Source organism: Lissotriton helveticus, chromosome 4_1 (genome assembly GCF_964261635.1).
Source record: "Lissotriton helveticus chromosome 4_1, aLisHel1.1, whole genome shotgun sequence".
In the NCBI taxonomy this organism is placed as follows: Eukaryota; Metazoa; Chordata; class Amphibia; order Caudata; family Salamandridae; genus Lissotriton; species Lissotriton helveticus.
This window is the reverse complement of record NC_136063.1, coordinates 179,648,150-179,672,798: the sequence shown is the minus strand read 5'-3', so window position 1 is coordinate 179,672,798 and position 24,649 is coordinate 179,648,150. Positions and strand designations below refer to the sequence as shown.

The 24,649-nt window shown below is 41.3% G+C and overlaps 1 protein-coding gene across 1 annotated transcript in view; it reads left to right on the top strand.

Annotated features, from left to right (window-relative positions):
- LOC144828474 (eosinophil peroxidase-like) overlaps window positions 1-23,315 on the top strand; it is a 45,612-nt gene extending 22,297 nt beyond the window's left edge. The window contains exons 7-14 of the mRNA XM_078686663.1: window positions 878-1,084; window positions 2,935-3,250; window positions 8,190-8,350; window positions 10,052-10,310; window positions 13,571-13,741; window positions 17,356-17,593; window positions 18,966-19,177; window positions 21,751-23,315. Coding sequence (XP_078542789.1) covers window positions 878-1,084; window positions 2,935-3,250; window positions 8,190-8,350; window positions 10,052-10,310; window positions 13,571-13,741; window positions 17,356-17,593; window positions 18,966-19,177; window positions 21,751-21,773 — 1,587 coding nt within the window. The 3' untranslated portion in view covers window positions 21,774-23,315. The remainder of the gene's footprint in view (window positions 1-877; window positions 1,085-2,934; window positions 3,251-8,189; window positions 8,351-10,051; window positions 10,311-13,570; window positions 13,742-17,355; window positions 17,594-18,965; window positions 19,178-21,750) is intronic.
- Window positions 23,316-24,649: the final 1,334 nt, after the last annotated feature.

Genomic DNA, 24,649 nt, shown 5'->3' with positions numbered 1-24,649 from the left:
CGTTTTGCTACTAACTTTGGCACTGCACATAGAACTGCATGACACTTTCCAAAGAAAAGTTTCATCTTTAGGCTCTTCATGGCATGGCATGTTAGGTTCATGTCAGATATGGGGCAGGGGTGTCGCACTTCAAGAAAAACAGTGAAGTTCACATTTCCAGAATAAGAAGGGTGTCCGCACTTTCAGGTGAGGGGAGGAAAATAATTTTTCAGAGCAGGATGTGGTGATCCTATTTCCAGACGAATATGATCAGTGGCAACACATACAAATAGCGTGCTTTCTTTTTAAGAGAACGCTTGGAAAAGGAGAGATTATGATGCATCCAAAAGGGGAAAGGATAGACCCACTTCCTGAAAACAAGGGAATACTTTTAAAGGATAGGATGGGTGTTCACACACCCAGCAGAGAAGGCAGTGGTCTCACTTTGAGAGAGTAACGGGTCTAGCCATGCTAGAAATGGGAAGGCGGTCTCACTTCCAGAGAATGAGAAACTGGGCTTCTTGTCAGTAATACAATGAGAAGTCTTATTGGTTGTGGAAGAATATAGGTCTCACTTCAAAAACGTGTGTGCGGGTCTCCTTAGAGAAGGTGGGTCACTCTTCCAGAAGAATAGAGATGATCAATTCTTCAGGAGAGTAGTTTGTGGTCTCACTTACAGAGAAAGTGTGGGGTCTCCAGTCTAGACGAGGAAAGGAAAGTCACTCTGAGAGGAAGTGGAAATGTTCTATTTTCTAGATTAGGAAGGAGTGGCCTTCTAGCTGTAAGCAGAGGGTTGATCTCCTTTCTAGAAGATGAGAGTCTGAAGAATTAAGAATGTGTTTAAGCAATTTGTGTTTGTAGAAGGAGGGCCATCACCTTTCTCTGTTCTTTATTCCAGGCACGTGCGGTTTCAAACCAGATTGTCCAGTTTCCAAGCCAAGAAATCACACTGGATAATGAGCGGTCACTCACCTTCATGCAGTTTGGTCAGTGGGCAGACCATGACCTGGACCTTTCTCCAGAGACTCCAGCCAGAACCACCTTTGTTGAGGGCCTGGACTGTGACCACACCTGTGTCAAGGCACCACCTTGCTTCCCATTGAGGGTATTATGCAGACAAGTGTTTACTGTACTATATCTGTTCACTTGATCGGATTAGGCTTCCTCTAGCTGCTCACCTTCTATGCTTAATGCAATCAATTAACAATTGAATTAGTTAAGTGAGTTATTCCAGAAGCTATCCAATAATGCAAAAATTAAATGTACCATTAAGGCTGTCATCTTCAAGACAGCTGTAATGGAACAATCCCCAAACAAAATAGTTTTCAATCTGAAGAGGGTCTGGAATTTGCACCCGATTCCTTCTCCTAATGGCTAAAATGATGCCAAACAGTTTCTCAGGCTTTCTCGGAACCAGCTCTTAAATTACGTAGCGCTACTTGAAGAGATTTGGATCGCCTCCACTCTGATGGTTCTCGGAGAATATGCAAAAATTCTCCTTCTTAAAATATCTTTAAACTTTAAACTAGGGTTCTAATGCATTGGTCATGACTTATCTGGCTGCACAATCTTCACTGTTGTATCGAGGACCCAACTGTTACATTGTTACTTACCGCACTCTGATATCCTTTCTGGAGATTTCTTGAATTTACAAACTGTGTGAAGTAAATACAAAGTGTTTATTAGAGATTCCAGATTTGATTTTGAAGTAAGAAAATGAAGATATCAAGCCTTCAAATGGCAACCAAGCATAAGTCAGGAGTGCCCAACCTATAATCTGGGGGTGTGATTGTTGGTAGATAGTCAGAATATCCACAAATCTACATATATTGACTGTAAACAGAACTAATGTGCGTACTTTATAGCTATCCTGAAAATGTGCACTGATCCAGCAATTCCGGGTTTATGTTGGATAACCCAGCTATAGTTTTATCTGTCAGACACTTCCCTCTTGTAATTATAAGGGTCATCTGACCGTTGTTTTGCCAATGAGCAACCACAGTAACCACCACTATGTCTGCACCTCCAGTAACACTCCAATGATGCTCCATCAAAGGAACCTTGAGATGTTACTTTCCAAATGTCTATCAAAGACCTTCCAGACATTCAATGCCAATAACCAATAAATACAACGATTAATATATTGCCACCTGGGACAACCTATCTGTAGAACCTGAAATATCTCATATCAAAATCGAAGAGTCTTTGAATCTCCCATTTAGCAAAACAACATTTAAATGTAGCCTAGTGTGCTAATAAAGAATGGTTTAAGATTGAATAAATAAATAAATGCCATGTAAGATGTCAAGGTCTTCTTCATTACCCTATCCATGGAACTACCTTAGAGCTATCGGAGTTCTGCTTTTAATGTTTCTTACAAAGCTTCTCATACGAGTTGTACATCAATTTTCTCTTACTGGTGCCCCTATATCTCTGGTAGCCTAATCAAAGAACACCAATCCACTATATATCTACCTCTTAAAACCCATCCTTGGAGGTTTATGATCACCACAATCAAAGCTGTATCCATAGAAGCCATAAAAGATCTCCATCTATTCTTTCCCATAGAGGCATGTTTAAATAATCACCTGAATTAATAAATGCAAAGAATCATCACCCACACCTCACCTACTTATAAACCGTATCGTCTTCTCCTTCACAATCCAGCAACCCACAAAATACCACTACTTTGTACGACGTTTCTATATCTCCACTGCCAATAACCACAATCTTAAAACCTCTGCCCTTTCTCTACCTCGAACAACTCATCAGGTAAGCTCTATCCTAGATAAATCGGTCAAGTACATACCAAATATCCAGTTCCTCCAGAGGCATTTATACTCAGATCGCAACTGACTTTGTGCATTTACCTTAAGATGTCATATAGTCCTATAATAAATTGCCATCATATATCAGAATAACAAACCATCTTGTCCTGTGATGTTTTTAATGCAGATTCCTCCCAATGATCCAAGGATTTCAAACAGAAGTGACTGCATTCCTTTATTTCGCTCTGCTCCAGCTTGCAACGAAGGATCAACTGTCCGTGAACAGATTAACATTTTGACATCATTTATTGATGGAAGCCAAGTGTATGGAAGTGATATGGCATTGGCAACCAGACTTAGGGACCCGACAAACCAGTTGGGGTTGTTGGCTGTTAACCAGAGATTTACTGATAACGGCCGAGAGCATCTTCCCTTTAACACCATGGGAGAAGACTTCTGCGTCCAAACCAACAGATCTTCGGGAATTCCATGTTTTTTGAGTGGCAAGTAGCATCATTTATGCTTTCATTGGATTTGTACACTCCATTAACATTCATGATTTCTGAAAACACTGAAGTGTATCTTTATGTGCTTGAAAATATTCACTTGTCTGTGTTATTATTGAGCACCAGAAATGCAAGGTCTCCTTCCCAACCCTTATTCCCATTATTCAGAGACAGTGTTCTGCCAGTTGCCATAAGCTTACGATATCATGGGGCCTCCATGGGGTGATCAATGTACAATCAGTCCTGGATCTCCTTAGTTCTCTCATTCCTCCGGCTATTTGCCTTTATTTATTTTTTTACTATTTTTAGATTGTCTAAAATTTCAACTGATTTTATAGTGAGAAAAAAATAGAGTAGGTCTAATTGTGAAATGAAGGAAATAAACAAGAGTCTTGTGTGAGACCGCAAAACAAAATACCTTTGGGAAACAGCCAATGTTCAGGAATACCTTAACTATGGTGCTATGAGCTCACAGTTTCATGGCTGGCATTTAAGGACTCCTTTTCTTTGCCATTCATTATCTAGATATATGAGAACAAATGGATGAATGAATACACTTACATATCCTAAATAAAGGAACAAAGAAAAAACTTTTGGAACTGATGTTTTGAGTGTGGCGATAACCATATTACCAATAGTCACATTTATCGTTGGCCAATTTGGTTTCCTGATTCTGTTTCTTTATGAACTGCCCATGATAGACCTGTTGGCCCTGGAGAGGACTTTAACCTGCATTTTTTAGTGACTGTCAGACTGCAGAAATGTTATAATCTGTCATGTGTTTATTTCTATCGAAACCTTGTAAAACTGGATAGACCGAAATAGCTGGATCTTTTTGTTGGTGTTAACTGGGATGGCATGAAACTAGCACCTATAGTAATGATGACCTTCTCAACCATTACACAAAATCAGTGAATCAGTACTGACCTACAGTGACCTAGTCAATCCGATCAGTTAATGACAGCAATTGATCGTACTACCCACCAAGAAGTCTGAGGCACTTCAACAAGACCGGTGGAGCAAAAATAAAAAACTAAGGAACAGGTACTGTGATGCAGATCTCTTTGGCAACAATGAGGATGTTCCCATTTACATGATAGGTGATAAATTTGCTTTCCAATCCAACCATACAAGCTCGGACCTAAACCATACCCAGTGGGTCTAATGTGGCTCAAATCTTCCAGAGGGCGATTTGATGAGTGACAGTGTGTTGTGCAATGGCAAGCATATCCTATCTGTCAATACAGTCAAGATACCTCTTTAGGAGCTGAATGTGTGCTCCTTTAATATACCTGTGATGCTCGTACTGTTTGCAACCTCAGCATCAGATTCAAATGCCAACTTTATAAGAAATTGGGGTATTGCGAGGGAGAAGTACCCACCTCAAATAATTACCATAATCCTTGTGGAGGTGAACCCTTGAAGTCACTTAACTAACATGAGTCCAATCCCCTGGTAGCTATGGCACAGAGCAGACAGGCTTAATTTATAGGCAATTTGTAAATTACGTTTGCAGTATTCAAACAATAATTAAGTCAAAAAAACAATACTAAAAAAATCCCACACTAATTTAGAATAATAGAGTGAATTTAATAAATAAAATGACACCGAATTGACAACCTAAATACAAAGAACCAGAGGTATTCATTTTTTAATTTAGAATTTTAAATTATTGCTAAAGAGTTATACGCCAACCAGTCATCTGGTTGCACATGACCGGGACAAGGGTGAGTATTAACGTTGAAAGTGATGGCGCAAGGTTGGGATACAAGGACCGAATTTGTTTCAGTCAAAAAGTTAGGTTCGCACATAACTTTTATGGACCAAAACAGCTTAAGCAAGTCAGCAGCCTGTGGTCAAAGCTGTGCTCACCATCAACGGGAAGCCAAAGTCCATCGTTTTTGTGAAGGATTTGACTATGGTGGGAAAGTGGGAAAAGTTCAGATTTTGCGTTCAAATAGCTCTTGAAATTGATCGGATACAGTGGCACCTTGGTTCAAAGTCAAAAATATATTCACTGAACATACAAACTTTTCTAGAGTTGGGAAAAAGCTGCAGGCAGTAGTTGAAAAGGGTTGGACAACGGCCGATGCTGGTCGATGGCGGTACCACTGAATAAGATTTGCTGTTGTGGAGGAGAACACATCAGGACTGCAGCAAACTCAATGGATCAGCTTGGCAGGTTGTTCCCAGTCCCACGCTGGTTCTCAGGGCAAAAAGATAGCAAAACTTTTTTAGTTTTAGTCTCAGGCTTCAGCAAACTTTTAATGGAGTACACTTTGTGACACCAGCCAAGTGTCCAGGACCACAAGGATAGCACTTGCTGAGCAATACTCACTTCAGCAGAAGAGTCCAGGGCATGTTAATTTACTGGTGAGCTGGAAATGCAGGAAAAAATCTTGAAGCTTGTGTATCCCTATAGCCCAATCAGGAGGTCAGCATTATGAATCTTGGAGTCCACTTCTTTGTTCTGGATACATAAGATCGAGCAAGTTCAGTCTACAGTGCTGCTCTCTGGTCCCAGACGCAAGGTCCAGTCCTCTTCAGTTCTTCCAAAGCCCTAGAGGTGATCCGAGGAGGGTAATGAGGTTGTTATATTTATGACTGGCACCAGCCTGTGGTTGGGGCAACTCCTAGCAACTTCCTAAGCAAAGGGGTAGTAGTTCCCAGGGGTGACCCTACATATTTTTGTTATAATGAACAAAGGTCCTTAAGCAGAAATAGAAAATTATACCCCACACGGAATATAAATAATACATAGAAGCTGTCCAATCCACTCTTAAAATGTCATTTTATTAATACATCATTTAAAAAATATGTACGGGTAGTTACCCCCATAGGGCACACTTATACAGGTATAAAAAAACAGACACAGGCAAAAAACTGAGTGACAAAAAATACACCGAATTAAAGTCGCAACTCTGTAAAACACAACACTGCTTCTCTGTGTACTGTGCCAAGGCGGGCTTTGAATTCATGGTGTGTCCAGGACTGAATTTATTTATCGGGTATCGATCCCGCTTACTAGTTCCAGTGATTTGTACAGGTTTTTCACATTTATGACAAATTACTTTGTATAGTTTTCCTGCTATCAACTGTGTGGGAACTTAATTGGTGGGGGAGCACACTCTACTGGAATATCCCTGCGAGTCTGCATTGGGCGATGTAATCCCTTGGCATACTGCCATTGTATGGTACATGACGATGTTTCCTAAGGGTTTTCATATTGATTTATTTTCTTGTCATATTGGTTTATGTATCCAGGCAAACAATGTATTGGCTTGGTGCTGATCCCTAGGTTTGAGTGGTAGGAAACGTTGTCAACCTAATCACTCTTACCAGCCTTATTATATAGAATTAATTAATAGGTGCAGCAGTGTTGTGTTTTATGGAGTTGTGACTTTCATTCTGTGTATTTTTTGTCACTCACTCTTTGCCTGTGTGTGTGTGTTTGATACCTTTACAAGTGCACCCCATGAGGATAATTTTTTTTAAATGTATTAAGATGATATTTTAAAAGTTGATTGGGTGGTTCCTGGGCTTTTTTTTTATATTTTCAGTGAATTATATTTTTGTATTTCTGTTTAGGGACCTTTGTTCACTATAACATAATACAATCCTTGGTCCTTTCAATTGGTCCTTACACATTCTTGGGTTTTCTTGTGTGTGCACAACACCCTACCAACAACCTACCTATTTTTGTAGCACTTCCTTTTTGGTCTACTGCAAATAATCCCATAGTGCCCTTTCTCCCTAAATCCAATATGGCAGAACATGTCTCCCCCAGTCAGAGCTACCTGTGCTCACCTAGAGGTGTGGCTATGGAAATGGCCAGCCCTTCCCCTGTGGTTCTGAGGCAGCTCCCTCTCCTGCAGGGATTGGGACCAGCCTTAGTAGAGGGTCAATCCAGAATGGTCTGGCCTAGGCGATAGCTACATCTACCTTAGACAGGGTAGGTCGACCTTTAGGTTCACCAAGTGCCTGGGCACATTTTTCAAGCCATCCTTTCATGGAAAGTAGAACACCTACCTACACCCAAGTCCCTGTCCTTTTCATGGGATCAATTTAAACCTCACTACCAGGGAGCCATCAGCTGGCAGGTGACAGTTGGGCTACTTACAGCCTTACAGGCTTTAGGCAGTGAAAAGGTGAATTTTTTTTCAAAAATACCTTTTCCTTAGTAGGTAAAGTCCAACTCCATCATTAACTTTGATTTAGTCTAACTATTAAAACGAGTCTTTGGAATACTTGTTTTGCTGTTACGAAACCAAAATTAGCATTAAAAAGTTTAATGAAGTAATCCAGTGTTTCTATATGGAAGGAGCCAGCCTTGCCACAATGAAAATAGCTTTTAGGGGTTTTCACCATGTGGGACATTAAACTTTTTATGTCCTCATGTTAAATACCATACATTGTCTTAAGGGCACTAAGCCCTATCATAGGGATGACTTATTAGTATTTCAAATGAAGACTTGGGTCTGTCCAAAGGGTGTATTTTGAAAGGTCGAATTGGCAGATTTAAAACTGCTTTGCCAAGGGTAGACCTGAGGTTGGGATTGCTGTAACACTGCAGTGGCAGCACAATCAGGGTTGTAGTCCACTGGAGAGATTTAACGAACCGCGACTGGATACACTTTGGGGACCATGTACTAGGGACTTATAGGTAAGTAAAATATGCAAATTAGGGGTATGCCAATTTCATCATGTTGAAAGAGGGAACACGGGCACTTTTTCCACTGGTTAGCAAGGGCAAAGTGCGAAGAGTTCTACAGCCAATGCCCCAATCTGGGGGAATACCACCCAAAGGATGGGCATTTCCAACACCTGCCAGTCTGACGTCCATGCAACCTCAGAGGTGAAAATAATACTTTGCTCTGAATTATTGTTAAATGACAGGACTGCTAATCTTGTATGTAATGCTTTTCTTTACATCAAGGCGATCCCAGGACGAGTGAGCAACCAGGCCTCACAGCCTTCCACACACTTTTCATGCGAGAACACAACCGTGTGGCCAGGGAGCTGCGGCGGATGAACCCGCGATGGACAGGAGAAATGCTTTACCAGGAAGCCAGAAAAGTTGTAGGAGGCATTCTCCAGGTATTCCAAAAAGTACATTTATTTGACTGAATTTGAAACTGTTGAATTTGCGTTGGTAACACCAAAAAACAATCATCTGTGCGGGTGTAGCACATACAATGTGCCTGAAAGTAGAAGAGAACTTCTGATTGAATATCATGGCCTGACTTTGCCTAATACTATTGTGAGGCTGTTTTATGCATCCAGATACTGACAACAATTTTAGCTGCACCAGATTTAGTGTCCACTTCAGCAGATATATTTCACAGTACGATTTGACTGAATTTACTTCTGCAAGAGGTGTCTGGGAGAAGAAGGGACGTGTTTTGTATATTAACTTGTGCATTTGTAGTGTTGTATCCAGGTTGAATGTTATTCGTTATTGCACAAAAGCAGGACTGACCAACACGGAAAGCTAAACCGTACTACATGGTACATCCACCTTTAAAGCCTGTTGCACTGCAGCTTTCTTGGTTGGACAGTCCTATTTGTGACTGAGTCAAAGAGCAAACTAAATCCTTTCCAAGCGGGGTGGAAACCTCCTCGCGCAAGTGCAACAATGGTAATGATCTAGTATTGAGTACACTGTAGTGGGTAATAATGTTAGTGAAACAGTGCAGGGTACACTGTACAGCCTGTGAAGCAGTGAGAGTACTTTGTAACACAGAGCGATCTATTCCTTGTGAAACTATACTATAGTTTACAAGAGTGAGTGATCCACTGCTGGTGATACTGTATTGACGGTCTAATTTTCAGAGTTATTTGTGTAACCGAGACAGTAGTTCTGTGCTTGAGATACTATCCTGTATTGTGTAGCAGTGAGTTATTTTGTGCTCGTGATACTGTATTTAGTAAAAGTGAGAGGCATTATATGCTGTGGATACTGTGCTATGAACAGCTGTTGATGCTGCACTCTATAACAGTGAGTGACCGTGTGCTGGTAATGGGGAGCGAGCTCCTGTACTAGCTTTACTGTACTGTGTAACAATGAGTGAACCTGTGCTGGTGATACTATACAGTGGAACAATGTTACTGAACCTGTACTGGTGATACTTCACTGTGTAACAATGAGAGTGAATCTGTGCTGGTGATGCTGTACTATATAAGAATGAGAATGAACCTGTGCTGGTGATGCTATACTATATAGGAATGAGAATGAACCTGTGCTGGTGATGCTGTACTATATAAGAATGAGAATGAACCTGTGCTGGTGATGCTGTACTATATAAGAATGAGAGCGAACCTGTGCTGGTGATGCTGTACTATATGAGAATGAACCTGTGCTGGTGATGCTGTACTATATAATAATGAGTGAATATGTGCTGGTGATGCTGTACTGTATAAGAATGAGAGTGAACCTGTGCTGGTGATACAATCTTGTGTAACAGTGAGAGTCTGTGCTGGTGATGCTGTACTGTGTAACATTGTGAGTTCACAAAGCATGCCTGACCATGAGACCACGAAAATTTAATCTCACATTAGCGTGTCCTCATTGAAAAGCAGCGGATGCCAATAAGCTAGGCACTCTAACTCTGTACCACAGGCCTAAAGGGGTCAGTTATAGCTATCCTAATGCATAAACTACCTCAGCACCTTTCTGTATTTATGCAGACAAAGATCACCAGAGACATCTAGTCTTTCCATGTGCATATTTCTGCAACACTGTAGGCACAATGCAGTTCCAGATCGGGTAAAACCCTTGCAATGTTTGTTTTCTTCCAGAAAATCACCTACAAAGATTACATCCCCCTTTTGTTGGGCTCTGAAGCAGCTGCACAAATTATTGGTACCTACCGGGGATACAATGAGTCGGTAGACCCACGAGTAGCAAACGTGTTCACCCTTGCCTTCCGCTTTGCTCATGCCTCCATCCAGCCCACAATCTACCGCCTGGAGGATGGGTACCGCCCGCTGACTGGGGCAGCTTCTGAAGTTCCACTCCACCTGACTTTCTTCAACAGCTGGAGGATCGTGAGGGAAGGTAAGAAAGTACCCCACCTTTCTTGCCAAAGCAGCCCACACAACTCCTCCACACACAATATACTACAAGGAGGTAAAGGACAGAGGGTTGTACAGAATCTGCCGAAAGGCTGCCCAACATATGTCAATGGAGTCATGAGCAGACAGTGATGTGTTATTTTGGAGGGCTACACCTATCAATTAGAAGTAATTACCAACTTAGTAATGTTGACAAACGGTAGCAGAGGCACAGCACTGTCGAACTGAGGCTACTAAACAAAACCGGCCATAGGAATCACATTTGTGATAAAGCATCTTGTAGGGGTGGGAAGGTAACTCTTAAAGACTCCTCTTACAAGGCCACTCCCTGTTACAATAATCTTCAATGAGGGGTGGCCATCTCTGGATATGATCTTACAAACACAATGAGCCACATGTACAGGACACTGACAATGAAGGCTCTGCCCAATTTATCTATGGGCTTAGCTTCCCAATTTAGAGCTCAGTTTATGGCACACACACTTCCATCCCCAGCACCGTGTCAGCCAAGCTAGCTCTATCAAAAATGGTCCTAGTTCAGCGCCCTTTTTGACAGATCAGATGCACCATTAAGTGTTGCAGAGCCAGCATTCTGAAGGATTGCTCTTTAAAAGGCTAGTGAACTATCATGAAAACATAATTAAACTTTTGAAAACATTCATGGAAATTTACTTGAATGCTAGGGAGACATTGTGTGCGGGTATTGACTCCTTGCCTCACTTTTGGGGGGTACATTTTAATAATCCATATGCAAATACCACCATCCTACAAAGGTACTGGTGCAGTCCGCCAGACATTTACTCTAAAAAATGCCTCATCCTAATAGAATGTCAAAATATTGAGTATTATGTTATTGATGTGCAATAATATTGTGTCCGGAATATCAATTACTAAATATTGTAACTTATCGTAAAGGTGAACATATATATATATATATATATATATATATATATATATATATATATATATATATTATATTGAAAAGTAGATTTACTATTTGTTTATTAATTTAAATTTTTCATAGTTAAAGAACTTCAAAATCTTGTCACAGCTCAACAGGCTATCTGCAACTGAAAAGGTTTTACATAAGTGGCAGACATTTCTTGTGCACAGCTAAGGGTTCACAGTCAGTACATAAGAGATGTTGCGTAACTCCTAAGCACCCCTAGTATTTAGAATTTTCAACTTGTTGACTAACCGCATTAACATTTGCTAAGCAGGCATAAGTCTTAATGCTAATTTTTCAGTGTCTCTGTTTTCTCCCACCAGGGCGTCTGTGCTTACTGCAATCATGCATATTTTCCCCCTAATGCCTAGTCACTAACATGCTTCTGCTTCAAATCTCAGAACCCCTGCCTGTTTCCAAAGGATCACTATTCACATTTTAATCAGAATTAAGCCTAGACACATCAAGCAGAACTGCATGTGCATCATTCTTGGTTGTGAGTGTAGGCCCAGAATGCAGTGTTTAAGTTCTAATTTAACTAGTTGTCCATTAGTCCTCTAAAGACCTGGACTACCCAATTCCAAAGTATCTGACTCAGTCATGCCATGTGGATTAGGTCTGTCCACTCCACATAACATCTAGAGAAACTATATGCTTAATGGTGGAGTATTGGTATGTAGCTCTACTGGTCGGGATAGGTTCTATATAAGTGCTTAATGTGGTGAGCCTGAACCGTGTGTTTTTGAATACTTTATGAAAATAACCAAACACTCTAAACCACTGACGGTCAGTTTGTAGTCCCTGTCCCATTTAACCAATATCTGTAGATCCTGATTTGATCAGTTAGGATATATCACTCTGTAAAGTGTAGAAAGAAGACCACCATCCAGTCTCCGTGTCAGAAAGATCTTTATGGTGCTCTATTCAGATGGATGGTTATCTAGAAATCCCCTCCAAAGACTACAATGCCATCTATATAGCTTCTAAACAGCATGATGCTACTTGGATAAGGGGTACCTGGCTGGAACATTTCCTTTTTCTTAAAGGAAAGATTGTAGAGATTTGCCAGACTCCGTGCAAAATAGGAGTACATGATTTGCTCCCATCGTAGTTGAAGAAATGTTTTGATAGCCTTTTTCCATTAGTTGCATCATGAAAGACATGAGTATGTATTACAATCAAAAGGTTTCCACCTAAATTCCTCTACAGAGGTTAAGGGAGCTCTTTGAAGGAAATCAATATAGAGAGGTTCTATATTGAGTGTAATCAAGATCGGTTTCGTAGAGTGAAAGTCAATCGTCTTTTAAAAACTGATTGCATCCCTGGAATCCTGCACATACGTAGACATTACCATTACGAAAGGACAGAGAAAGAAACTCAAAACGTATTAAAAGGTTATAACAAAGACCCCTTACAGCAGAATATAGGCCGTTCCTGATGAAAGCTCTAAATCAGTGTATGATGGTTTCAACTGGTTACGGTAGTATCCTTTGAGTATATCCTTCCACGTACAGCCTAAAGCTGTGATTTAGGTACGTAGCATGGGTGTAGCACATTTACACCCAGTTGGTGTCAAATATTGGCCCTGGGAATTGCATTGCAATGCTTTTTATATAGTGAGGAGAAATCAACCTGAACTTTCAAAAGACCAAATGGAGTGAATAAAAACCCAAGTGTAGGTTCGAAGGTGATTCAACATTGATAAGTATTCACTAACTTTCCGAGGTATGTGATTGGCTGCACTGAACGGTTTTAAAAATGTGCCTTTTCTAGTTTACAGCCACAGTGAAACTCCACAATCTGCATTTAATGGCCCAGTCAGCGGTTTAAGGGATATTACAAAAACCCAAAAGGTAAAACCATGTACCGGTCCAGTTACAAATGGATGTGTAAACCCAAGTCTCAAGTTGAAGAGGGAAAATTCAGTACCCCCAAACGATCAGTACCATGGAGTCAATGCAAAAATTGCAAGTGCTCATGCATAACCCAAGCACAAACCATACATGTGCTCTCTAAAAACAAATCTCTATTTTCTGGGGCATGCCCCAAAATTTACAAGGTGATTAAATGAGCACATATATTGTGCAAAAGTATTTGCAGTATCCAATCAGAAGGCCATGCATGGTATGCTTACCACTAAAAGCTAACCAGAAAGTGTAGCTTTCATTTCCCATCATACAGGCCACGTCTCAGCTACACTAGTTTTTTCTCTTTTTTTTTTTTAACGTCCTTGCTCACTCAATATAGTTAAATTGTCACAATCACAGTACAGATGTAATAATCATATTGTTTCGCAGGTGGCATTGACCCTGTCCTCCGTGGCCTCATGTCAAATCGTGCAAAGCTGAACAGGCAGAATCAAATGGTGGTGGATGAACTGCGAGACCGTCTTTTCAAACAATTCAAGAGGATTGGACTTGATCTAGCGGCGATCAACATGCAACGAGGCCGAGAGCACGCAATCCCAGGTATTGACCCTTTTAAGATTTGGGCCCAAAGATCAGAGTGGGCAAATACTTGTATCCCAGGTAAGGAGCTAGATGGAAGAGAATACAGCTTCACAGACCAGGGACTAGAAGACAGAGAACATGAATTCTAGGTAAAAGACAAATGGTAGAGCGAATAAGGCTTCACAGGTAAAAAACCAGGGAAGGAGGGAGGAAAATTCCTAAACTCGAGCCTTCAGTCATTAAACCATAAGATAGAGAGCTAAGCCTTCTAGGTAAGTAGCCTAGGGTACAACATGGTTTTCAGGTAAGAAATTCTGGGGAAGCTCTGTTCTCCAGAGTAAGAGCACTCATTTGTAGATGTGCCTTAAACAGACTTGTTCAGCTGAAAGTAAAGGCTTTTACCTAAAAATGTTCGTGACCGCAGCAGTTGGTGACATTTCAGTTAGGTTGGAGTGCAGTACTGCTACTTATACCGGCCTCTTACTGCATCAAGCAAGTAAAGTAGAGCATTGTCAGTGCGGTTATTTTCTAACCAGGTTTAGAAAACAATCTGAGTTAACGACACATTTTTATAGCACCATTTTTGAAAATAAAACTGTGCCTATTAGAAAATTATTAAATACCCAGCAGTAATACTGGCTGCCCAGCTCAACATTGTTTGCTCAACATTGTTTGCCATTAGTAAAACAGTGCTTTTTAGATAGTGTGTTGCTGCCCATCAAAATGTGCGATTCATAAGGAGGTGGTGATGGACGGAGCATCAAACACTCACACCCAGTCAAAAGATCTGGGTTTGATCCATCACCGTTCTTTAGCCCACTATGCCAGTTCAGACATGGCTATATGCAAATCAGTCTGACCCTGTACCTCATGGGAACAGTCCAGCCCGAACTGCCAAGCCATGCCTTCCCTGGACTGGAAACAAGCTTCCGAGGACTGGTTTCTGGCATTACAGCCGTCTTCAGCCCGGCTTGCTTGAATCCAGTGGCAAAGGTAGTCAAGGCGAATGAATCGGTCATCGGGAAATTCAGTCTGGCGAGTGAAACGCTGTCCGGGAGGCGAGTGAAGCGCGCTGTGCGGGAGTTGCTATGGCAATCCGGACCACGAGAGGAAGCTACTTTCTCTCGTGGTCCGGATTGCCATGCAACGCCTCGACTACCTTTCCATCCCGAGATCGGTCACCGACCACTTTCGAGGGTCCGAACATTACAGAAACTCCCCGACCACGCTCCATTCCTCATATACAGATCCATTTTCCCACCCCGTGATCTACTCTACCCCGATCGGACCAAACGGCCCCGGACATCCTTGACCTCCACCCTTGCTCCCTAGCACTCGGATGATACTACGGGCACAATAGTTTCCCAGACTTGAGACGTCCCTCGAGACTTCTACCGCCTGAACCCCAGCTTTGCTTCCAAATTAGTTTTTCATCGCACTGCTTACAGCCCCTCAGTCCTGATGATGATCCTTAATCATATGGATCGAAACGCCGTCTATTTTTTCAGCAAGACATTAGGCGCCCTGTACTTAGTGGTTTTGAAAAAACTGTAAAACAAAATGGAACTGTTTGATAAACCACTTTGTCTGTTTTTAATCACTGTATATTAATCACTGTATATTAATCACTGTATATAATTCTATCACCATACGCTTCGCGCAGTCCACGCTGTTTTCACTGTCACTTGTGTCGCCGTACTGTCACCCACTTCTTGCACTCGTGCACCTTGTACATCTTTGGGCTGTCACTTGTTTTTTATTAATTACAGTGCTGATATCAACTGTAACTACAATTGCCCTACTTTTGCTTATAAATGCTGATAAAATGATGCCTTAGGCACATATGAAAATCAAAATGAGTTTCCTTGTTCTTTGATGGATCATACTGTATGGATATCCTGTTTACTTGTCCAGAAATAATACCAGTTGGGATATTGTTTTCTATATAGATATATCTCTCTACCACAATCCCAACAAGGTTGAAGGGTTTATACTCCGGTCTTTTGTACAAAATTTACAATGCAAAGGCATGCATGTTAAAGGTATACTCATTGTAAATGTTTTAAAGGTAAGTGAGTACCCTGCAAAAACACTAACCTACACTACCCTACACTAAAACACTACCCACTACCTTACACTACCCTACACCCTGAAACACTACCTACACTACACAAACACTACCCTATCCCACACCAACACTACCCTAAACCCTAAAACACTACCCTACATTACACATACACTACCCTACACTACACAAACACTACCCTAAAACCTAAAACACTACCCCTGCATGACCCTACACTACACAAACACTACCCTAAACCCTAAAACACTACCCCCAGCATGACCCTACACTACATCACTACCCTAAACCCTAAAACACTACCCCTGCATGACCCTACACTACACACACTACACCACTACCCTAAACCCTAAAACACTACCCCCAGCATGACCCTACACTACAACACTACCCTAAACCCTAAAACACTACCCCCAGCATGACCCTACACTACACAACCACCACAACACTTCCCTAAACCCTAAAACATTACCCCTGCACGACCCTACACTACACAACCACCACAACTCTACACTACGCAATCACTACCCCAGCACGACCCCCACCCCTAAAATTAACCCAAACCCCCTTACCTCACTCGTCGTCGTGGTTCCACACTCCTCCTGGTTCCATCGTCTTGAATTCTATTATTTTTTCACAACGCATGTGCATTTACCATACATGCCTTTACAACTTAATTCGTTGTAAAGGCATGCGTGGTAAATGCAGCTGCGTTGTGAAAAAATGCGGAGTGATGGTATGTGAGGTCAATGACCTCGCGGAGAAATGGTATGCGGATTGAAAGTCTGCGGGGAAAAAAAGATTCGGAGTAACGGTGCCGTACCATTTTATTTCACCAGAAAGTATTTTCTTACTAGAAAAACAGCCCTAAATGTGGTTAAGGTAATAACATTTAAAAAGCAGGCTGAGGTCTCTAACCTTTAGTGAACTCCTACGGTGGTTATGAAAGATGGTTTTAAGATGGTTAGCACCAAGATATTTAACAAACAGCCTGACATATGCAAAGAACACTAAATCAAAGAAGAAACTTTAATATTTCGATAAATGGGCAAGAATCAACAATTGAAGTGAGAAAATTAAGAAACATGCACCCGGGTGGCTATTTGGTCAGAAAGCCATTTCGCACTATGGGCTTCAAAATGAGCATATAACACAGGGATCTAAGATTTTACATTGACACTCCTTTATTACAGAATTGTATCCCTTCAGCCAGCCCATGCTTTTAACTATATGCACCTTTCATCCTGGGACATGTGGTTTCACTTTAAAAATTGTATGAAATTAAAAATAATGCAGAATTCAACGTTTTGTTTGGTAAGAAGCCAAATCAAATTAAAGGTGTCATTCGTGACATGAGAACAATTGACAGCTGTGCCCCTAGTACAACAATGCAATGGTATGTTGACCAACACTAGTGATTTTGGAAGTTTCTTTCAACTTCCCACCACCCAATACAAATTTAATTGATTGCTGTTTCAGGGTATAAATTTAGAAAATTACATTATTCTCACCACTCTGTCTATCCTCTACTGTCTATCCCTCACAATAGATTACGGTGCGTGGCGGCGTTTTTGTGGACTCTCTGAGCCACAAAATCTGGCAGAACTCCAAAGGGTCCTGAATAATGGTGACCTCGCCAGAAAGTTGATAGGCCTCTATGGGACTCCCAAAAATATTGATATTTGGCTTGGAGGAGTGGCAGAACCTTTTGTTCCTGGTGGGAAAATTGGACCTCTTCTAGCCTGCATCATTGGAAACCAGTTCCGTGTGGCCCGGGATGGTGACCGGTAAGTGCATCACTTTTTAGAATATTTTGTATTTGTGTGAAGAGATGGCTGAACTCCCTGTAAACAAACAACCCCTATGTCTTTCTCAGGAAGTAGTGGCTCTTGATCTGTGGTGAGAGGCCCTCGGGGGGACATTTTAGAGATGGCTAGGTGTCTTTGGGAACAGATTGTGTACCTCTGTATAAAGAAGACACTATCATTGGGACTATAGCCTGGATCTGTATCTGTTGGCATACACCCTTTTACGTTTGTATCTGTAAAGAGAATTCCCCATCAGGTGTCTGTTGGGATAGACCTCTTTGGATATATAGCTGTCGGCAAAATACCCTTCAGATTTTTGTCTGTTGGGATAAAACTCTTTAGGTATATATGTGTAAAAAGAGTCCCTTTCAGGCCTGTGTCTGTTGAGCTAGACCTCTTTAGGTAAATTTGTGTGTGGAGCGTTCCCTTAAGGCTTATGTCAGGATGGACCTCCTTAGATCTGTTTGTGTCCTTTTAACCCCATCCGCGCTAAGCGTTTTCCCGCTGTGCGCTAAAGATTTGCAAATACCACGTTACATGACGAGCTCAGCTCGTCATGAGCGTGTGACCGGCGTACCTCATGGCAAGCTGAGCTCGTCATGAGCATGGAAGGGGTTAAAGACCGGTGGGTGATCAATGATTGGTAATGACAAAGGAGAAGAAACACATGCTTACAAAATGACACAGCAGTTAAACACTGTTCGTATCAGATTCTGCAAATCTCTGGTTCTTACCGTCCTGACCTCTGTGTAGCAGTTAAAGTGCAACTTCCAGAACCAGCCACTAACCCAATTGAACTAGGTCTAAAAGCGCTGTTTTGAAAAAAGAAACCCACATCTCAAACATGGGGTCCGTGGTGCTAGGGACTCCCCTTGTAAGCTCATCTCTAGTCCAGTATTGGACTGGGGTGATCAGGCAAAACTCTGCTGAGAACTTTACCATTTGATCTGACATTTCCCAGCTGTACAATAATGCTAGGTGTTGATAGCAGGAGCATATCACTCACCCTATAAAAGGGGTTTACTCAAGTGCAAGATTACACACTTATGGGTAATACTGTGCATGAGTAAAGGCATTAATGATGCAAAGTCATCTTTTGTGAATTGCTTGCAGCAATACATTTGGCCATGTGCTTGTGCAAGTGGTTCTGGTTCAGGCATAGGCTACCTGGATGTGCATATTATCATGCAGTGCAAATTCTAGGTTTGGAGTTTACTTGGTGTACTCCTCGTGGACTAGCAGGAATGTGATAATGGCAGTTGTAGCCGATAGCACTGGTGTGAAATGTCTCTGAAATGTGCCTCGTATGGTAAGCAGACCTTCACCATATGTTACTTTCTTTCCTACACAGGTTTTGGTATGAGAGTCCCGGTGTTTTCAGCAGTGCCCAACGACGCTCTCTGGAAAGGATCACACTGGCGAGAGTCATCTGTGACAACACAGCGATCACGGAAGTGCCAAGAAATGTCTTCATGGCAAACAGTTACCCACGAGATTTTGTGCGTTGCAACCAGATTCCTATCCTCGACTTAAGTCCCTGGAGGAGCCGAGGCACTGAGCCTGGTAAGTTCAGGATGATACATAATCTTTGTGATTTTCTTCCCAGAGGTTTGCAAGCTGTCTCTACAATAGGGCATTCTTGCAGATTACCCAACTGGTGCTGCATGGCACTGGCAACAGAATCCCAGATATTACTCTTTTGCTGGTGAGGGTTTGGTTACTAAGTGGAAGATAGTCCTAGTATTACTGGAGTGTCCCAAGGTGTATACGAGATGGAAGACACACCACTCTTTCCATGTTGTTGACGGAGTTCACTGTAATTCCTCGAATCCAGACAAATGCCTGAGTACTCCATTACCTCTTTGCCTGTCCTCAGATCCCAGGCTTCCCTACTAGTGTAGAGGCCCCATCCCAGACAGTTTGGCCAAAGTCTGAAAAACATACTAAGCACAGTATGATCCTTTCTCTAATTTATATTGCTATGGGGTATAAATACCCCCCTCCCTTCCAAGACTTCCAGTTCAAGGTTAGACGCTTTCTCTGTTTTAATGCACGTGCTTATATTTCATCTCACACTGCTGATACATTTTCAGTGCAGTGCTCCGAGATACTGTTCCCGCTCATGTGCTGGGCTAGGGAAGGGAGCTAGTTCTTGTCTCCGAATGTGCTGCTTGGAAGCCACTGAGGTCAGCAGTCCCATCGCTTAGTGGTGTCGGGAAAGGCTAGCACAAGTTTTTTTTGTTACATTTCTCATTTTGTGAGAGGAGTCTGTACCTAGCAATCCATATTAAAAAAAAATCACTTCTGCTACTGCAATTGTTCTTTTATTTGCAGTTGTGAAGGTCAGAAAGTTACGTTTCTATAAATTTTCGATACCTAATTCCACATATACGGACCTTGGTGTGATCTATCTTCACGGTACATAGATGTGGAGTTAAGATTATTAAATACTTACCTTTCTCTAGGAACTTACCTTTTAGTACTTTGGCCTATTGTTATAAAATATTCTGTCCCATCGATTTTGGAATACGATATTCAGTCCTATGTTCCACTACCAATAAGTAATCTAGACATTAATGATTTCTACCACTCACATTTCTGTTCACATCCAACCCTTGTCTCTTATCTGCATTCAGTTTCACACATGCTAAAATATGTAAGTTGTTCCTACAAACACGGCAACTAGATCAAATTAAAACATATAAATATCTTGGAGTAATATTTGATGAGAAGGACTCCTTGAAGCAACATAAGATGGATCTACAGAGGAAAGAGACACTTTACTCTTGGCATTCCGTTCATTACAGAGGTCACTAGGAGGCCCTAGCCACCAACCACTACTAAGAAATAATATCTGCAGAACACTTATGAACGATCTTGTATTGAAGTGAGACAATACGGGTAGAGATGCAGTAACATTAAATGTAACTCTCGCTAAAATATTTAGATCTCTTTTTAACCTTCAATACAATTTCTCGCCAGCTCGAATCAGATTAGACTTTGGGCCACTAAACCAAATTTTTGCACAAAAAGGATAGCTCGCCAAAATCTGGAAAAGAATAAAATCAAATATTTCAAATCAGTTTAACCAAACGTTTTGGCATGAAGTTCAAACAAATCCATAGACACCAATATGGAAGTATTTAATTGAGGCACTAGGTTTTTTCTATTCATTCTTTATAGGAAAAGCCTCTGGCTCCAGCAATGTTAAAAAAATAAAAAAAATAAAAAAAAAAAATCAAATGTTTAACAAATATTTCAATACTAAAGGATAAGTATTTATTTGCACCTAGGTCGCATGCCTGGATGGTTATAAATGAATTTAAAATGCTTAAATCACAGTACTATTTAGAGTCTGGATGGTCCCCGCTACAAAAAAGAAGGTTCACAAGAGCACGATTTGGAATACTTCCAGGCCTTGTGCACGCAATACCCTGGTTGCAATAAACAAGACCAACCTCTTATAGGCTGGGTGAACTTGGTAAAGAGAAACCTCATTCATTTAATCTGTACATGTCCAGCCTTATTGGAACGAAGATGGAGGTTATGTAGGATACCATTTAATCAGCGGGCCATTTGTTCATGCAGACAAGCTGTGATAACATGCTTTAAATCATCTGATACAGCACTGAAATGTTTATTTGTAAAATTCATGAGGGCAGTGGAAATAAAAATGGCATATACTATGTGATCACACTTTCAGCCCTAGAAATGAATGTTTCCTTAATTAATATAATGTAGAAATATGTAAGGTCGGTTTCTGATCAATGTAAATATGTAATTATTTTAATCACATTCAGTGATTTTTATAATTATGGCTAAATTGATTTCCCTCATGATGTTTTTATTCCTTTTTTAATATGGTTAGATTTTAATCAAACCATAAACTATTACTACCACACATGCTATCTTCCTCCTACATGCCCACTTTTACATTCAGGCATATGGTGTATCCTACTTTTGCTTGCCTTCCTTCCCACACCAGACTCCTGTCCTACTCACACCTAGAGTATGTTGATCTCACTTACCTTCCACTCACACACACCCCTCATTTCTTAACCCTACCTACCCCATTCATTTAGCATTGGTGTCATGTTTCCTCATTTCTCCATTAACACATTTTTTTTCTTCCGCAGAGGATGAAGATTCCGCTCTATAGGAGCCAGCGTTCTCCAGAACGAAACCCACAAGACATTGATCTGTTACTGTGATCGAGGAAATCTTATCTTTGATCCTACATGTTCCTGTCATTGGTTCTCTACCTCTGAGTGACAATGCTCTTAATTACATTGGGGGAAACTCAACCTTACAATCTTAACACCATTTGTAATGTTCCTTGGGGAGACCATTATCCTGAAATCCTACAATTTAACTCCAGTGTCTGGAGAGATTTTTTCTTGAGCCACACTTACACTCATGTATGGTGAGGCATTCACCAAGATCCCAAAAATTTATGGAGAGATTTTTACTACTGTAATTCTACCCTTAGTCCCAGTATATACTTGCGCCTTTATCATATGCTCATGCCGTCATCGAAGTGGATGGAGAAACCTTCTGCTTGAGATTCTACACTTAACCCTAGTACATGGAGAGACATTCTTCCTCCAATCACACAGCTATTTCCAGTGCTTGGAGGGGCCTTTGTACTGAGATCCTATCCGAGTACATGGAGAGCCCTTATCCTCAGATCATACACCTAATACTAGTGTTTGGAAAGCCCTCCATTCTAAAACCATGAACCCAAATCCTGGAGAAATGTGACACCTTATTTCTGAGACATACACCTAATGATAGTGCATAGTGAGTGGTTCTTCATCCTGAAATCCTACACCTAATCCTAGTGCTTGGAAAGAACTTCACTCCGAGATCCTACACCAAATCCTAAAGGGTGGAGAGACCTTATTTATGAAATCCTGCACTCAATTCTGGTGTTTGGGTGACATTCATCCTTAAATAATGCACCTCATTGAAGAGTATATAGGGACTTTCATCCACTGGGCCGACATGGAGTCATGGCTACTGAAACAAGCTATTCTATACTCCAGTCTACTCTAGTTAGAAATGTCAAGCCTGAGATTTTAGGATCAGTCTTAGTCCCTGGAGAGATATTAATAATGAAATACACATAGTCTATACTGTTGAATTGATAGACCTTTGCCATGAGAGACTATTTAAATCCTTTCCTTTGTGAAGACTGCCATGTATCAGTCCTAGGCCTCAATCTGTCCATGTGTCATAATCCATTCAGCAACAAGATTCCTCTTAACTCCACATGAGAACCTCTGCATCACTTCTGTGAGCGGTGGATCAGTGTGTGGTCACATGTAGAATCTAAAAGGATATGAATCATGAAGTTTATCCGATTTGAATCCAAATTCTAGGACAAAAGAGCATCTAGAAGGCCCTCAGGTAGGCTAGAGGAAAAGTCTTTCAGATGTTTTTTTACATATCATGAAGTCAGAAGATCCTGCAAGCCTGTCCCTACTACTGTGATCATGAAGGACATATGGTTTCATAAAGCATATATTCTTTCTTGCAATTGTTTATTATGCGGTATTTGCACAAGATAAAGCTGGAAACATTCTTCCCTGTATTTCTAGTTGTCTGCTCAGCTAATCGTCTTGCAGCATATTCAGGGCCAACTATCCAAATACTGCTATTATTCCAAGTCAATAAACTTAATGTTTTTGTTACTAATAAATATGCTTATTGAGTCTTAATCTTTTCTATTTTAACACTTTCTTCTTCATGGCATTAATACTCAGGAAAAAATATTTTCTACGCGACATGAGATAATGCAAGGACCGTTGCTAGTTCTGTTGTGTGCTTGCCAATAGATTGGCTGGGAGAGAACTCTTTGCTTATTTATTTGAGTTTTATATAGCGCTGGCTAGACACAGAGGTATCGGAGCGCTTTGCATGAGTATAATTACATAGGTTACAACCTACACATTGTTACAGAAGGTATGTCAATTACAAGTTACATCAGTTGGTTCTAGGTGTGTAGAGGGTAAGGGGGTAATGTAAAAGGGCAACGGGAAGGGAGATTAAGCAGAGAATTGGCACAAATAAAAACAGCAAGTAGGGAGAGATTCAGGGGAGAAAGGACAAGAATGGGGGAGGCAAGGAGAGAATTAAGGAGGGAAAGGGTGTGGTGGGGGTGTAGGAGACACAGCAAGGAGACTAGGAAGTAACTGTGTCTGATGTCTGGCTGGGTGGGAGACTGCTCCCCGTGGTAAAGGGATCATTTCTAGTTTTCTATTGTGTGTGATTCCCTTGTCCCGGTGTACTCTCTCAGCGGGGTCGCTGAGACTCCAGGGCATAGATGCTGGATCCCTCCCCAACAAGGGGAGTAGGAGTTCTTTGGACAAGGGCATACTAGAGGGTGCCATAATAGGGAGTCTGGCTGGTAGGGTGGCATAGGTTACAAATTACACATTATTACAGAAGGTATGTCAATTACGAGTTAGATCCATTTGTTCAAGGCGTGTAGAAGGGTAAGGGGATAATGTAAAAGGGTGACGGGAGGGAGACTGAGCAGAGCATAGGCACTGGGATAAACAAAGCAGGTAGGTGGAAAGATTCAGGGGGAGAGAGGGAAGGAATAGGGGAGGCAGGCAAAGAATGAAGGAGGGAGGAGATGGGGGAGGGGGTAGGAGACACAGCGAGGAGACGAGGAAGTCCAGGCTAGACCTGGAGGTATCAGAGCGCTTTAAATGAGGATTAAGGCGTGTTACAGTGTTGAATCAATTGCAGTTACGTTAGTTGGATCAGTTGCGTGTGCATTCAATAAACATGGAAAAACAAGTTGAGGAAGAAAACAATGATGTCCAGTTGGCCCCTCTGCTCAACTATTTCCACCATTTTTGGCTGTTGGACTTCAAAGAGTGGTGTACTGAAGCATGGTACTTTCAGAGAAATGCTTACTAGTTGTTCTTTAGCGGAGTTCTTTTGGTGAGAGCACATTATTGCCTACAAAACGCTTGGGTGACATTGCCAGTCCAGGCAAGGAACCTGCACCTGTAGCAGCTAAAA